Source organism: Triturus cristatus, chromosome 1_2, assembly GCF_964204655.1.
Source record: "Triturus cristatus chromosome 1_2, aTriCri1.1, whole genome shotgun sequence".
NCBI classification, from domain to species: Eukaryota; Metazoa; Chordata; class Amphibia; order Caudata; family Salamandridae; genus Triturus; species Triturus cristatus.
In genome coordinates this window covers 134,654,051-134,671,442 of record NC_140580.1, presented here as the reverse complement: position 1 = coordinate 134,671,442, position 17,392 = coordinate 134,654,051, and the positions used below count along the sequence as shown (strand labels likewise).

Below are 17,392 nucleotides of genomic sequence, written 5' to 3'. Positions count from 1 at the left end.
GACTTGTGACTTCACCCCTGGTGCTGCCTCCACTCTTATTAGAGTCTTTCTTACAGTCTTGTACTGACATTTAGTGGTTCGCTATAGTATCCCATTCAGCTAAGCCCTTTACTTGCCCTAAAATAATAATCATTCTCAGCTGATTCTGTATATTCTTTTACAATCCCTGTACAGAGTCAGCACCCATACCTTTCTGGACTTGTCCTGTGCATTGAGCTTGTTCTGTGGGTCGAGTAATACCAGAAGCAAGTTCAAACAAATTGTTTACCTTGTCCGCCGGTGATTCACCCTTGTTTTGGGAAGGGTATGCTCAGACGTGAGTCCCTTGCTCTCCATGCCACTGGAATCAAGCTATCCTGGCTGATGAGGGCTGAAAGCCCGAAACCGGTCCTAGGATGCTTGTTTCGAGTCCAGGGAGGACCTGGCTTGGCAGTTCGGGCTGGACTGTTCCCATGGGGCACAGGGTCAAGACTGATTTGCATATGGCTGGGTTCAAACTGGAATGGCATGGTGAGCAAAAAAACGATGGATTTAGGCCCAGATCTCTGTACTGGGGTGAATGTATGACATTGTTCTGCATTCTGTCCATCAATTGTTGTTTTTGTTTTTGAATTTTAACCGGGCACAATTTCTCACTGCATTCACCAAGGACTCTTTCACATCACTCAAAGCATCACTGTCTTTCAGGGCCTGTCAATTTTTCTCTATCATCTGATCTCTCACTTGACTCGGAGCTATTAATTGTAATAGCTGATTCATGTCTGCCCTATTCGATTCATCTCACATGCAGCATTCAGTTTTTCATTGAACATAGAAGGGTTTTCAAGCACACTGGGGAATTATTTCTTTATCTTCATTAAGTGTGACAAGGACCATGGGACTTGCAGGATTATTTTCCCCACGGGCCCGGGGTAGTCTCTGAGGTGCCTCATTCTCTGCTTCGCTAGAAGGTGAGGACGCTTCATCACTCTGTTGCTCTGTTTCTCTCGCTGTGTGCACCCCTGTGCCCATCAGGCTGTGTCACGTCTCCATCTGCTTTCGTTCCTCTTTAAGAGGGAGATTTACCTGGAATGAATGAACCCAAAGACCAACTATCTGGGTCACAAAGTCAGTCTTTTGTGTTGTGTGCCATGCACTCTCCTCTGCTGGTCGTCTGATGTCGCTCGCTGCTGCATCCGCGGCACTCGCTTGCTCTTTTCCGTCTTGTGTCTTCCCCGCTGCTGAAGAAGCCAGCACGTGCCTGTTTCCAGATGCAACTGCAGATGCATCCATGGCCCACTCAGTCAGAATAGGGAAAACCAAGATTTAAATTAAATTTGTGGATTTATATAGCACAGCTTATCACCCATGAGGGTATGTATCCAGGCGCTGTCCATGGGCACGGGGAGATTAAGTGATTTGCCCCAAATCACAGGATGTTGAGCCGATGCAGAGACTTGAACCCATATCCCCAGCTCCCGAGTCAGCAGCTCTAGCCGCTGTGCCATATCCTTCAAAATATCTCCCCCAATTTGGAACTGTCCATCTCTGTTGGTTTGGATGTATCGATGAATAAGGAAAGAGGAGGTGGTGCTGTGGCGGGGGGGGGGGGGGGGCACTCTGAACTCTTTCCTCAAGTAGTGAATTTGTTTTTCAAATTTCTCCTGGGTCTGCTTTAATCCACGGGCCTGAGACTCCTACCTACGTTTGTCTGTTCACTTCCTAAAAACAATTAAGAAATATTGCGCATTGCTTGGGGTCAATTTTGTTTTCAGAGTCATTAGTTTCTTTCCTAAATGAGTCAGTTGTTCAAAGTCAAAGGTATAATTCTTCAGAAAAGATAATTTCCCATCCTTGTTAGTGAGTCCCGCCAATTGTTTAAAAAACCTGTACATGCTTTCTCCATTACAGTGGTACAGTACATATCATGAGAAGGAGTCCCTTTTCTTTGGGGCTAGTCTTATGTTCTTCTTCCCCTGCATCCCCTGTAGTCTGTGTTGCTTTCTCCCGTGTGTGCTTCTCCCTATGGCCCCGGTGTTCCTGTCTCCCATGTGTTCTTCTCCCCACGCTCCTATGTTGGTTGCTCTTTCCCGCATGCTCCACCCACTCCCCGGTACATTCCCTCAAAAAGCTCCCCCACCTGCTCTTTCTGTGCTCAGCCTACCTCTGTAGGTCTCAAACGCAAGATTTATTGGCTTTGCCAACTCTTGCTATTTTAGTGTCTCCGAACATCTGTGTATAACCGTGCTCTTCTGTTCCAACAGCCCAAGTTGTGGTATTATAATTTATTACCTTCTCAGCCAGTGAGGGCAAATTTTCATAAAAAGGAAGGTGAGAAGGAAGGGTTCTGAATAACCAGTGATCCATTTAATGATGTGTATTCCCACATCATATGTCAGAAGAAAATGAAGCGCATGTTCTCACACAGGTTTTGCAGGATCTCGTGATGTATAACATGGATTATTTGAGGGGATTAGGAGATAGCTTGTCTTTTTAATATAATCCTACTGGAGTTTCTTAGTTCCTCGCGGACACATACCTGTGGTGCAGAGAGGCCTTACCACCTGAGTGAAAGCTTGCCAGGAACCACCAGTCTTTTTGTCTTAGCGGAAACTGAGCACAATTTTTTTAAGTTGGTGGCTGTTCGATTCTGATTTGTTGATCCCAGTAGACAGGCTGGCAAGGCAGCCTTGTTTTCCTCCGTTTCCCACAATCTTCACATCGATTCCTGAAGCGACGCATAAATACATGTCTAAGTAGCGCAGAACTCTGCCAACAAACATTATCAACCCAGGCTTCCAGAGGTGGCCGCTCTGCAGATGTGAAACGCTTCTGAAACAAGTGTGAAATGGGCATATTCTTATCGTGGCGTGCTGGGGCGGCTGCTTACATGCAAAGAGGACCATGAGTCCCCAGGCACGTGTCGGCGGACGTGGAGGGTGTCTGCGCAGTGCAGAGTACGGAAATGACGGAACTGACCTTTGCGTGGTAATATTTGTGCGAAGAACGCATCTGGTGTACCGACCATTTGTAATTCCGATGGCTCGGCTTATCGGTTCCCGCCACAATAATTGTTTCTAGGGGCGAGGGGCACCGCGAACACCCCTGTAGGCTGACATTTTAAGTGAAAGTAATTACAGCCCGGCGCAAATGAAAAGGTGCCGCTGACAAACAGCTTCTGAGGAGCCTCCCTCGAGAGCGGCCTCAGACATGGCAAGTGACGTCACGCGTCTCGTCCTCGAAGATAGCTCCCGGCGTCCTTAGACTTATGAGTGCAATGGGGCTCCGTTTGAATATTTAAATGATTTTATTGTTCGAATTATTTCGGCCACTAAGCATTTTGGATACGAAATACGTGAGATGACTAGTAAAAAATAAATGGGAAACAAGCATTGAATGGGATTAGGCCTGATCTGGGGTTTAAGGTATGTAATGGCCGGACGGGGTAATATAGTTGCAGGGATAACGTTCAGGGGCATGGCTGTAATGCAATTAGAAAATTATACCCACTGGCAGCAGAGTATCCGAATTATTAAAGTGAAGTACTGAAGAGAAACTCTGGAATTTTCGGAAGAGGGCACTTGCTGGAGCTTAATAGCCCTCAGCTGGTCTGCTGTCTTCAGAAGAACGCCCTGCAGGAAGACCTGGCCTGGCAGTTCGGACTGAACTGTTTTCATTGAGCGCAGGGTCAAGACTGATTTGCATAATGTAGGGTTTAAACTGGAATGGCATTGGGAGCAAAAAAACGATTGGATTTAGGCCCAGATCTCTGTACTTGGGAGGGTGTTTGACATTGTTCAACACTGTATCCATCAATTGTTCTTTTTCCATTTGTCACCCCTGGTATGCCCAGACGAGGGCCCCGTGCTCTCCATGCCACTGGAGTCAGCTAGCCTGGTTGATGAGGTGTGAAACCCCAAACTGGTCATAGGATGCTTTTTGCTGGTCCAGGGAGGACCTGGCCTGGAAGTTCAGGCTGGACTGTTCCCATAGAGAGCAGGGTTGAGACTGATTTGCATATGGTTGTGTTTAAACTGGAATGGCAACGGGAGTAAAAAATCATGGATTTAGTCCCAGATCTCTGTACTGGAGTGAATGTTGACATTGTTCAACGTTCTGTCCATCCATTGTTTTTTTTGCATTCAGAAGAACACCCAGTTAAGTGTTAATGACCGGAACTGCAGGCAGTAAGAGCTGTTACTCACTCCCACTACAATAGCCCCATAAACATGTTGCAAGTAATTTCAATCACTATTGCCTGCAGCTGTGGGCAATAACCTTCTTGGCAAATTATGTGTTATTTCAACAACCTGCCCAAAATGGCAAGAGAAATAAACAAACTGCCTTGCTGCTTATTTTTCCATTGTTTTGTGGAATGTGGCCTTGCTTGCTCTTCCCCATAGTGAATCAGCAAGTGGAGCCATCAAACAGTAGTATGGAGGAAGAACACTGAGACAGAGGCTGGCACAGACCAGCAGATTTGTAAAGCCACAGTGTAGGAGAGTAGGATCTGCATTTATGTTGCCCCCACTTTTTTTTCTGATGTTTACACGGGTTTCTGGCTATAGTCTGGCTGGGTCCCTGCTAATCAGGGCCCCAGCCTTTCTGTTCTCTCTAAACAACTTGGAGTGCATAATAGATGCACTAGTGATTGGATACTGTGGTACCTTATGAGCCCATAGTATATGGTAACTTAGGTACCAAGGGCATAGGTACTTCACAGGTGCTGAAGCATGTATTATGCCACCCCTGGGAAGCAGACTAAATCTGACACCACAGGCCTGCTACTGCAGCCTGGGTGAGGTAGTGTTAGCACTCCTCCCTGAGATATAGATACACTATATCTCTACCTGCACACACATATAAACCTATCAGTCACCCCTAAGGCAGGCCCTATCAATCCTGAGGGCAGGGTGCTTTGTTTCCATGTGAGGGGGTGCCTCTGCCTGAGCAGGGCCCATCTGCAGCTCTCAGAGTCCATTCTCTGTGGCTGTTTGTGGATGCAGTTAAACCATATACTCTTAAGTGCATTATAACCTAGCGGCAAATGCTAACTTTGGAATGGCTGCATCAAAACATGTCGTGTTTGGTGTCAAACGCTTTGGAATCATACCCCCACACCATTAACTGGTGTGGGAGTATGATCCCACCCTTCTAGAGGGATAGACATGTACCCACTGTGGAAGCACGGTAGAATCCTGAAGAGCCCTGGCATCACAAAATGGATGCCACCAGTCACAGACACTGGGCTGCCCTCCTGCTGCTGACTGAAACTCACAGTGGAGGAGGCCCAACAATAGGCATCCTGTCACAGGAAGGTGTGGTCACCTCCCAGACAGGATTTAGTGTATTGGGGCTGGGTGGGTGCACTCCTAGAGTGCTTTGAAGTCCTGCACTGGGGGAGCAGTAGGCTCCTCTGTGCATATGCCAGCTCAAACTGGTTCAGGGGCTACCAGCCCCATCTCTGGCGTGAAACTGGACAAAGGGAAGTGGGTGTAGCCACCCACTCCCCTGACCCTCCCATAGGTGGGGTTATAGAGCTAGTCCCTCCCTTCTTTCTAGTATAAGTTAGGGAACCCTTGCCATTGCAAACTAGATATCCCTGGACGACGCTCTGAAGAAGAATCCTGGACCTTCGACGTTTCACTACCTTTGGAAGACTGAAGAATCTCCCTTGGAGTCAAGGAGTGACTCACCTGCTTGGCAGGCACCAAAACTTTGCATCAACGGTCGCAAACTTTCCCACTCCCGCCAGAGTCCGAAGTCCCTGCAGCCCCAGAAGTGAATTTCCTGACTTCTCCAAGGCCATCGTGAGTCCCCAGTGATGCTGAGGCAAGTGGACCCCACAAGTGACGAGGAACTGCAAAACCTGGTTACCGGGCACTATTTTCGAGTGCCACCCCTTCACGATGTGCTGTGGACCACGTGTGGTCCAAGCCTCCAGCAGGATTTCCTCCGAAGATCAGAGGCCTACCTCATCCCGAGTGACCGTGGGCTCCTAGTGAGTGAATCCTCCCAAGGCGTCTTCGCAATCCCTTGCCAGTTGGCTTGTGGGTCCCCAGAAGACTTTTCTACAGAACCAAAGGGCTCCCCTGGTTGCTCCAGGCCTGTCCTGACTTATCCTCGCTGGGTGTGTCCCTCAGACCTTGGTGGTCTGCACCGCTGACTTTCTTAACTTTCCATGAGACTTGCTGTTGCCAAGGCTTGTTGGCTTTAATCCGGTTGACGACACCTCAGTAAGCTGCAGACTTCGTGGGTCACTCTGAATCCAGCTCCTGGTCATCGTCGACACCTCCTGGACCTCGTGGCTGAAGAGTCAAGACACCCGTGATCACCTGAAATCACCTGACGACTGTGGGCATCCAGCTTCCTGGCCCCGGGTCACTGGCTAGTGACTTTGAACACTGTCTCCTCTGCTCTCAGGTCTTCTTTCTTCAGAATCCAGCCTTGGATTCCACCGGACACTTCTCCTGTCTTCACAAGCAGCAAGTCTTCTTTGGCTCCCTTTGAAAACGAAGCCGCGACCCAACACCAAAAGACACCTATGCACCCGGCTTCCCTGGGTGAGGTAACTCGAGTACTCCGGTGCTCCTGTGTGTGTTGGCTCTAGAACTACTTACCCTGTAAGTGACTTGCTTGTAGACTCTACCGAAGTATCCGAAAACTTTAAAATTCCAACCGCGACTTGCTCCGTTGAAGTCTATTGGGATCTGCGGCTGTGTTCTCACACTGCATGCGTCTCCCGTGGGTCCTTTACTTACCTGCCTTGGGTGGATTAGTGAGGCCCCAGCGCTTCTGAAGGCCCTAGGCCTTGTCTCTTCTCAAGTCGATATTCCTACACCTCTTTTTTAGTATATGGTCTGGTACGCCCCTAGGGCCCCAGCCATATTTATGCTTAACTTGTTGTGAAATGTTAATTTGTGCATATGTCCTTGACTTCTAATCTCATAAAGAGATTAGTAGAGTGTGTTAGAAATAAATACATATATATTTTATATATATACACCTGTGTGGTGTCCTTTCATTTAGTGATTCAAGAGATTATAAAGTAAAACAAGCTGCTTTACATTCCTCTAAAGACTTAGCCTGAAGGCTGCTCTCCACAGCTACCACTAGGATAGCTTTCTTAAAAAGGTGGTCTTAAACCCTACTACCATAAGAGTCGAATTGTATTGGTGCAAGATGGCCACTTTAACTAGTGACCAGCATATGCCAGGCCAACTTCTCACACACAGTTTTTGGCATCATCTTTTATTTCACTTGGGCAGGACAGTAAAAACATAACCAACAAACCGAAGTGTGTGAGAAACACCAGGACAAGGAAGTGTCAGTCTTGGAAGGATTCATGAGCGGCCTATGTCGGTTGTTGTTGCCAACAAATGAAGAGTTCTGATTGGCTGCTTCACTCTTTGTTCCATTCACAGATGTAATGTACTATGTATGGGTGCACAATCATGTCACTCAGAATGCAGTTCATAAGTACTGGTAAAGAAACTCACACTCAAGATACCAGCATATGTACTACATAAAATTTGTAGAGAGCAGTTAGTAAGTGTAGTAGTGTAGGTTTACAATCATATTCCCAAACAATTGGTTCTGTTTAAGGAATTCACACCAGAGTTTCCTAAATGTTTTTGGTCCACCCAGTTGCGCTTTAAAGATAATGGCTGCTAATAATTTCCCACCATCTTTGATGCTCTGTAAATGATGGAACACAGCAAAGGAAATATTGGCCAGATTTCTCTTCACTCCTGGGAATGTGTTGCACTTCCCTGTAGTAACTCTTTAACCTTCTGCAGGGCTTCCTGTTGTGGGCTAGGAAAGTGCTTTGACGCCTTGTCAGGGGTCATAAGCACTATATACATGCAATTACAATAAATTACAATGTGAGAACCAGAAAAATGTGATCCCAGATGTTTCGGGTCTCTGTAGGTTCAGTCATGCACACTACCTGGTTTTGGCAATGGCTGATGGTGTCAGGTCCAGTGCTTTCAATGGGCAAGTACTGTGCGGTACCGAGTATCTGCACTTCTTTAATTTCAAAGGGAGAGTACTTGCACTTCTTAGCACCATTGCAGTACATTTAATGGACAAGTACAGGACATTTTCAGGAGTAAAGAAATACTCTAAATTGTGAGCTCCTGCACATCTACATTTCCATTGAAAGCACTGGTCAGGTCCCCTGCCTTCAAATGTCCATTCCCCACAGCTGTGCTTGAGCCTGTCAGGTTGCATCATACGTTCTGGGTATTGAGAACGATATGGTTTTGCACGTAATCACGTTCTTAGGTTGAGCCTGGGCAGCGCATGCGCTGATCTGCGGGCCATGCTGTATTGGAGTATGCACTTAAAGCCCCGCCCACTCTTCGGCCATATTTGTCATTGGCTTGTGTCGTTGTCCTTTCTAAACGCTGGCTTCTGAATAGCTATTAAGCTTGATAGTCCCTCCTTAGTACTGCCTTGTCTTCATTTGCAACCTCCCATGAGGACTGGCCCTTGTAATTTGGTTGTTACAAGGTATGTCTTCTTTAGTCTGTAAGCACTATTTTCTTTAATCAGTTTCTCTCACTGCAGGAGGGTCTCTTGTGCGCAGTTGTGACCACCGGCTTGTTTATTTAACTTGAAGCAAATCGGGAGCGCTCTTCAGGGGCCGTGGGAGACAGAAGGGGGCACCTCAGTGTTGCCTTCAAGCATTTGGAATGCAATAGGTCTCGCATTTGCGAGAGTTTAAGCTATTGGCATTGGAAAAATGAAAATGCCTTTTATTTATGTTTTAAAAACCAAAACATAAATAAGAGGCATTGTTTTTTGCAATGTCAATAGCTCAAACTCTCATAATGCGAGACCTATTGCATTGCAGATGCTTGTTTGTCTATTGGTTAGTTGAATATTGAGGTCTATTGTGTGTCGTTCTTTGCATGATGTTCATTGTGCGTTTCCAGGAAGTGCATCCGTTTTGGACAATGAGTGGGTTTGACGTGTATGACTGTGTAGAATGACTTACCTTCCTAAAGACCTTCCCCATACCTTTACTAGATTCACGGCCTCTTTTTGACTTTGAAGGACTGAGGAAAGGCTCCGGCTCCACTAAAGCTTCAGCTTATTCCAGCCAACCCTAAAATTCAGCATCACACAAAAAGTGTACACTTCCTGCAAACCCTCATCAGCCCATAGGGTGACACTTGCTGCAGAGATATCTATGTGATATCGGTGGTGCAGGCTTGAGTTGTGTTAGGGTAGGCCCACCGTTTAATCTTTCTGAGGTTGATAAAAAATGCCCCAGTTGGTTGTGCAATGCTAACCCTTTTTTTTTACAGGCGTGAAGACAGTTGAATTTTCTTTGCACGCACTGTAAAAATGGTCTATTTTGAAAGTTTCATTGTGTTGCTTTGGGTGGGTGAGGCACAGTCTGGTTAATTATTTAAGGAGGGTTCTGGGAGGGCTGACTGCTTGTGTTGTAGGAGATGTAACAACCTGCCACTGCTCTGTGAATGTTGATATTGTGTGCTTTCCTAGAGTAATCTATGTATGCATGTGAATGTAATCTGTGTTTGGCTTGGAGAACAGTTGAACATATTTGTCGGGAAAGGCTTGAAGCATTGTGGTTCAGTTACAAGGTGCCCCTCCTTCCCAAGGGGGTCCTCTCTTATATCTGGAAACGAAAGCAGGCGCCTTCTTTGATGGAAGACGTTCATTCAGAGCTGCTGCCTTAGATCCATTACTGTGCCCCTTACACAGAGAATTTCTGAGAGCAAATATTATTCAAACAGCAATTCATTCATTAACTGAGAAACTGGAGGTAACCACGGTGATTGGCTGACTGTGACTACTGCATCACCGTTACTGGAACCATGTAACACGTGCTTCTTGTCTATATGTGCCTATCCTACGAAGCGTTCTGAAGTTGCATTAAAATAGTATGCTGACAGCCTGTAAATGAACCCTTTTTTCTTTTTTTGCAGATCGCCTTTTCACAGCACAACACGATCATGGACCTTGTGCAGTTCTTCGTCACGTTCTTCAGGTAATTGATGTTTCGGCTTATGATTTGTCGTGTCATGGTTGGGATGAATGACAAAGAGAGGGCAGGGTTTTATTCGAGCTACAAAGACTCAAAGCCCAAGGTTGACTCCATCACCATTGTAAAGTGTCCGCTGCCGCCTGTCGGGGGCGCTGTATTCATTAGCATCGGACAGCAGGTGCTGATAGATGACACCACACAGGCCTGTGAGCAATGGTGCTGTGATCCTAGCCATAGCCAGGTTTTGGGAGGTCAGTGCTGTTTAGTGGTAAAGCGGTATTAATATTTGTAGGTCAACAGGTCTCTTTGTAACCATTTGGGGTGGTGGGAAAACAGACATGGGAGGAGCAGGAGTATAGTTTAGGCCACTGAAGCCCTTCATCATTTTCCATACTCCATCGATGAAGACCCTGTCAAAAAAACTCATCAACTTCCTTGTTAAGATGAGTCCTGGGACCACCGGTGGCCTGGGTCTCTCCACTCCTTGGGCGCGTACAGTGAGAAGGGTCACAGGGCGAAAATAGAGCTGCTTCTGTGGTTTATTATAGCCTTATAGCCCGCCGTAGCGGGCTATACCGGCTATTAAAGGCCCGCTGCAGCGTTAAAGGCCCGAGCCGAAGGCGAGGGACTTTAACTAACGCAGCGGGACTTTAATAGCGGTATAGCCCTGCTACGAAGGGCTATAAGGCTATTAGAACATTCTGCCACTAGAGGGCAGAATGTTCTTACAAAACGAAGCCTTCAGGGAGCGCAAGGGGATTGAAATCCCCTCGGGCTCCCTGAAGTCTTTGTTCACAGCCAGAGCTGTGAACAAAGACACATTGGAATGTTGGTGCTCCGGGCTTATACCAGCCATTATAAGCCCGGAGCACTCCATTGTTTTCAATGGAGCTGCCAACATTCCAATGTTCTAATGGGTATTACACTTGCCTGAGCCTCTTGTTTGTGTGAATCTTCATATTGTTTTAGACAAGTTTCTACCATCTCTAGGAGTAATGGGTGAATATAGAGAGGATTTTCCACATTTTCTGTGGCATTGCCCACAGAGTTCTGGGGTTCGTGTCTCCTTGGCAGGTGTTGCTCTAGGTTACATACAGTGAAGAGACTTAACAGTATTCCTAAGCCGGAAGATGCCAGGAGAGCACTGGTCTTGCATGCGATCTCTTCTGTTGGCACAGATGCACTTCCTCTCAGTAGTGGTTGTTACCTCCCAGGAGAATTGTTTTATGCGCCCCTCTGTCTGGCCACCAGGGTCCATATGTTTACTTTGGTACTTCTGGTGGGTGCAATTGTATCAGTAGAAGGGCCCTCGGGCCATGGCCTGCACCTTGGACAGTCTCAGATGAAGGACTGCTTGATAACCATGCACTGGGACCCCTGCAGCAGCCATGCGACCCCAGCGTCTGCGCCCACACTCCGAGTGAGCTCTTGTTCAAGTGTCGGGAGTCGGTGGCGCACCAGGGGTGCCATGGGCCGTATTGCATGGAAGTGAAATGTGCCTTGTGACTGCTGTTTGGTTAGCAAATTACAGCAATGATCAGGGTTCAGTGGGCCCCTCAAGACTCTGGGCCCCTGCAAGGAGATGACGTATTTCACCAGGGTCAAACAATTTGGTCAAGTGAGAAGTCAGGATTAGAAGGCAGGCCGCATTGTAGACACTTGAAGGACTGGTCCAAAGTCTCTTCTTCAGGTCATTTCCTTAAAAGCATAAGGACAAACCTACAATTTATCTTAAAGTTTCTCTTAAAATAGGAATTTATAGGCTCCAGATACAATGCCACACACAATGCTATTGGCGATAATGGATTGTACAAAATCTCTCTCTATCAAATAATATCTAAGCTTCACCCCCAATATCTAAGCTTCACCCTCAATAACTAACCTTCACCCTCTATTCTTTCTGTCACTCCGTATTTATTTTACGCTAATGCATGGATGTATTTTGTTGTGTATTCTACCTAAACAGATAGATTTTTCACGGTTTGGTGGCTAAGTTGTGGTACAGGTACAAAGTAACGTGGGTTCCACTTCTTACTACCCTATTCGAAGCATCGTGTATTCCTGGGCAAATTGCATCTCCAAGGGTTGCAATATTTGTCAGAAATCAAAACTGAATAGAAACAGGCTAGCTGTAGGAATACATCGATATAAAAAACAGGCATCACCAAAAACAAACACTCTTAGAATCAGTTATGAAAATCACTTTCTCTTCTCCCCAAAAAAACTGCTGCGATGGATTGTGAGAACCGAGAATCACCCATAATGCGCCTCCTTCTCTAAGGGCAGTGGCTTTCCTTTGCACTTTAATGTTTTGCTACATATTAGAGAAGGGTGGGCAGTCGCTTTTCTGTACTACTGAGTGTTTGGCTGCACGCTAAAAAGAGGTGCGAGTTGTTACTTTGTTTGTGGTGTGCCACAGTGCATAAGTTGGGAGCCCTCGCTCGTGAGCACTTGTGCAGTTAGAAGGCATGTAAAGATGAAACAGACCCAATCCAAGAGTCACCCATGAGCTGCCACAGGCTTGTGGGAGGGTCCAAAGGGTGGGTGGGGGGGGGGGGGGTGTTGGTGGTAGCCTCAGCGAGGCCCTACTGTGTTCCTGAAAACCAATCACAAAAGGTCAGAGAGCCCTGTGCCCTTCTGTCTGGGTGCGCTATGCTCACTGGTGGACAAAAACAAAAATGTAATGCGTGGTAAACTTGAATTAATCTCAGACACTAGTAATTATTCTGGGAAACGTCCCAGTCGGTTGTGGGATTTTCTTTGCCCATTGTCCCACTACTGACAAAAACAAACAGTATGCAAATTGGCTCCTGAAGGCAAAGACCAACAGAGACAGCCTGGCCGAATTTCCTTTCGAAAGCGAGCATAGGACCACTTTCGGCCTGTTTGGACCTTTTCAAAGGGGTGCACCTTTATTTGTGTGACACTTCAAGCACAGAACCCGTGTCTGGACACATCCATCACACGGTGTCTCTCTTTTGTTGCTATTCAAACTGGATGTGGTCCCGCAGTGTGGGCTGGACTGTTCCTACAGGGGCAGGACCAAGGATGATTGGTGATAGTTTGTTGCCTTTCTTTAGAGGCATAGTGAGCAAAAATGATGCTGCCCAGAGTATCTGCCTGTTGTCAGAGCCTATGAGGCTGCAGTCATAAGGAGGGATGATGAGTACTTGGGGGTGGGAAGGAACAGGTAGCTGGTGGGCTCAGACAGTGCAGATAGAGGGATAATATTCTGTGGTTGGAGAGGTGCTTGGTGATGGTGGTGTCTGCCATAAACATGGTGGTTGAAAGGATGCAATACAACATTCACCAGGACCAGACGTCTGTTTCAAATCAAGACATTGGCTGCACTCAGTCAATGAGGGCACAGTAGCATTTCTAATATGGCGGCCGTTATAGAACTCTTTCCTCTTCTGGCCTTCAGTGACGTGGATAGCTCTTAATATTCACCGGGCAACTGCGTTAGTTGGGGAGTTAACTTTCACCCGCGTCAGTTTGCACTGGTCCATCCCTTGCGGCACTTTTGTTGTTTTGCATGTGCACTTTGGTTCCCCGATTTCAGTTTCCTAAGTTTCCACTCTCGGTCATCTTCAACTCTGTGGGTTCCCATCTTTGACCCTCCCTTCCTGGAATGTATTTATTTCAGCTGTAGACCAAACCCTCCCTCTGCCTCTAAGCTAGACTCAAAGTGAGCCAGGGCCGGCTATGGCTTATCCCTGGCAAACCAATAAAAGCAGACATTGAGCCGGGCTCCTGTCATACGCCCTTCACCAGCTGAAGGAAAAAAGCTATACGTGCCTGTCCGTGGGAACGTTTTTGGGAGTTCCAGGGTAGTGAGAGTTCACTTGGCCCCTCTTATTACTGGTGTCCTGGGGCTTTACCATACACGTAAACCCAAAACTGAGCTCCGGGTACCCCTCTTTAGCACTTGACCCTCAGGATAGCGAAGTCAAGTAGTACAAGGATTACTCAGGGTGGAGATGTTTGGTAGACATTTTGAACTCAATTAAGCAGATAATTTCAGTTAATAAATCAGTGACCAGCAAGTGTTTTTACTTTAAAAGAAACAATATTTAATCATACCACAAATCTAAATATACACTTAGGATGTAGATTCTGCATATACTATACACAGGTGTCTGGGGTTAACGATCCTAGGTAGAACTAATTCCCAGGTCACTACATGTAACTCAACCAGATCAGGACAGTAGTATGGTTTGAGGCTGCTGTGGGCCTACTGAGTACAATCCCCCTTCGCTTCCTCTCTCTCAGGGCGGTAGATAATGAAAGGCTAACGTGGGTAACACAACATTGTCTTTAAACTCCCTGTAAAAATGCTGTGATGTATATCATTTACTCTTATGTCCCAGCAACCAGAGATGCAGGCTTTACCTCTGGGAGATGTTGTGGGGTATCTCCCATGTGGTTTTGTTGACTTGGCCTGTGTGTTAAAGTGGTGGGCACAATTGCTTGTGATCTGCAGTGCTGGTCTCTGCCCCCACCCATTGCCCCCCTGCAGTGTCCCCTTGGCAGTGCTGTATAGTGCAGGTGAGGCCTCTGTTCCAGGAAAAGTGGGATAGTCCGAGAATGGGTGGACAATAGCCACACTTGCTCTGTCTTGCTGAAGCTCTTCACTCTCCTTAGCTGCATTTTCCTCGGGTTTCAAACCCACCATCCACATCAGTCAAAGAGTTCCTCCCAGTCGCAACCATGATCTTGCTAAATTTGAGACAGACAGTGTTCCGTCATGGTCTTCACCTAGAGCCTAGTGGTTGTAGGTATTCATTTGGGGACCAAAACGACAGATTGTGATTTAGAATACCCATGTGAACCAAACCATCACAGTCGTTTTGCTGTAGAGTCCATCTTTTGTGATTGCTTTCGATGTTTCCAGCCACCTTTTGTAATGCTTTTAAAACCACTACGAACTCATACCCTTACCCACCTTTGATCCCAGTAAACTCCTTTAAAACGCTTACTTCCCAATACCCTTCCGCACTCTTGAACCCTAAAAAGACCTCCCCGTGCACCTCTGAGCCTCACCATCGCTTCAGCAGTTCAGAAAGGACCCCAAGACCTGGATGTTCAACCAATAGAACAGACAGCAGGATCTTCCAGCCCCACAAGACCCTCATGGGTGATGCAGCCAATGGCAGCTCCTCTGCTATGGTGGAGGGGCGCCTCCCCCTGCAAGCTGCCTCAAAACGGCAGGAAATATAAAATGATAAACACATTTTATCATTGTTTTCATTTTTCCTTTCCTGTCGAGTCTTTGGGGGTGGGGCCAAGGGGAATGACAGGCTGCAAAAGGACTGGTGGGCGCATGACGGTTTGGCCTACCATCCAGGCCTGCAAAACCACCATGCATACTGAAGCTGTCCCCAACCCGAGCTGCGTGGCAGGGCTGGAGAGAGCAGGCACAGGCTCTCAGTCTCACTGGGAGCGCAAATTCAGAGCAGTCAGGCCAATCCTGATGCTCCTCTCATGACATGCCACTCTGCTACACTCTGTGCCACTCTTCTCGCCTCTACAACACTGTGCTCCACTCTACTCCACTTTATTCTATGCCACTCAGTTACACTCTACTGCACTTGGCGCCACTCTGTGATACTGTACTGCATTCCACGCCACTCTACTCTGTGCCTCTATATTCCACTCCACGCACTCCACTCTGCGCCATTCCACGACACTTCACTCTTCGCCACTCTAGGCCACTCTGCTCCACTGTAAGACACTCCAATCTGACACTCCACTCTATCCCAGTGCTCTCTACGGCACTCCACTCTTTGACACTCCACTTCGCCACACTCCACTCCACTCTGACACTCTACTCCAGTACTCTACTCAACTCCATGACACTCCACTCCATTCCACGACACTCTACTCCACTCTACGCCACTCCACGCCACTTCACTCGAGGCTACTCTACTGTTCTCTGTGCCCCTCTACATCACTCCACAACACTACATCACTCTGCGACACTCCACTTTGACACTTTATGCCACTCTGACACACTATGCCACTCCACTCTACTACACTGCACGCCACTTTACTTCACTCTTACATTCCACACTGTGCCACTCCTCTCTGACACTTTATTCGATTCTACGCTACTCCAGTCTACTCCCCTGTACGACATTCTACTGTACACCACACCACTCTACACCACTCCACTTTACGCCACTCTACAACACTTTACTCCACTCTATGCTACTCCACTATAATCCACTCTACCCCACTCTATGCCACTTAACTCTAACCTGCTCTATGCCACTCCACTCTATACTGCTCCACTCCCCTCTACGTCTATACTCACTCTACGACACTCCACTCTGACACTCCATTCTATGACACTCTATGCCACTCTACTCTATGATGCTCTACTCTAGACACTCCACCCTGATACTCCACTCCACTATACACCACTCCTCAACACTTCACTTCACTCCACTCTACAACACACTACTCCACTCTACTCTACAACACTGTACTCCACTCTGTGCCACTCCACTCCCATTATGGCACACCCTAAATACCAGGACCTGCCATGGTGTTTTGCTAGAATGCCTGGGAGGCGAATCATCGTAGCTAGCGGCTCAATTTTTTTCATTCATCAGATCTGCTCTAGCAACTCCTGTAAATGTGGTGGAAACTTAAGGGAACATGTCTATATAAATATGATCCCAAGGCTCCCCTCTACGCCACTCCATTCCACTTACAACACACTACTCAACTCTACACCACTCCACTTTACGCCACTCTACAACACTTTAATCCACTCTGCTGAACAGCAGCCACGCTGGTGTACAGAACCAAGAAGTGCGAGTGCTCACGGGCCATAAAACAGAGAGGGCATTGAGTGTTAAGGCATTGCGGGGGCAGGCATGGCAGTGTGAGAGTAAAAGGTGCACACATTTCACAAGTGAGTAAGTCTGCTGCATTCCCTCGCACCAGCTATTCTTTCTAATTGTTAGTCAGAATTGCTCTTGTGGCCTGGGCCCCACCAATATTTTTCTGAACTTGACTCTTATGCTTGTGATTGAGGGCTTCTTGCTTAATTAAGCAGTTTTTGCCCAGTTTTAGGAATGCAGCGGGCCTGTGTTCAGTTGTCAAATTCACCTTCGTTGGCTGTGACACCTGAGGCTGAGATTAGTTTTGCTTACCTTTGTCCTCACAGGATTGCACTTGCAAACGCTTGTATTGCATGTGTAATGACACACATTTTCTTTCATAATCCGACACCTAGTGCTGTCAATTGCTCATGCGTCTGTGCAAATGAAGGCAGTGCACCGATTTCTAAAATATGTCTCCAGATGTTGGCTGTCATATTCAGCGTCATCATTCAGCATCCCTTCCATTCAGTCCTCAGAAACGAATTCCTGTCAGCTGTCG

At 47.1% G+C, this 17,392-nt stretch overlaps 1 protein-coding gene across 2 annotated transcripts in view; it reads left to right on the top strand.

The window, feature by feature from the left end:
- Nucleotides 1–17,392, top strand: part of ATRNL1 (attractin like 1) — a 2,333,760-nt gene that overhangs the window by 1,507,931 nt on the left and 808,437 nt on the right. For both annotated transcript variants that reach the window (XM_085603276.1, XM_085603277.1), the window contains exon 25: nt 9,942–10,003. In XM_085603276.1, coding sequence (XP_085459402.1) covers nt 9,942–10,003 — 62 coding nt within the window. The remainder of the gene's footprint in view (nt 1–9,941; nt 10,004–17,392) is intronic.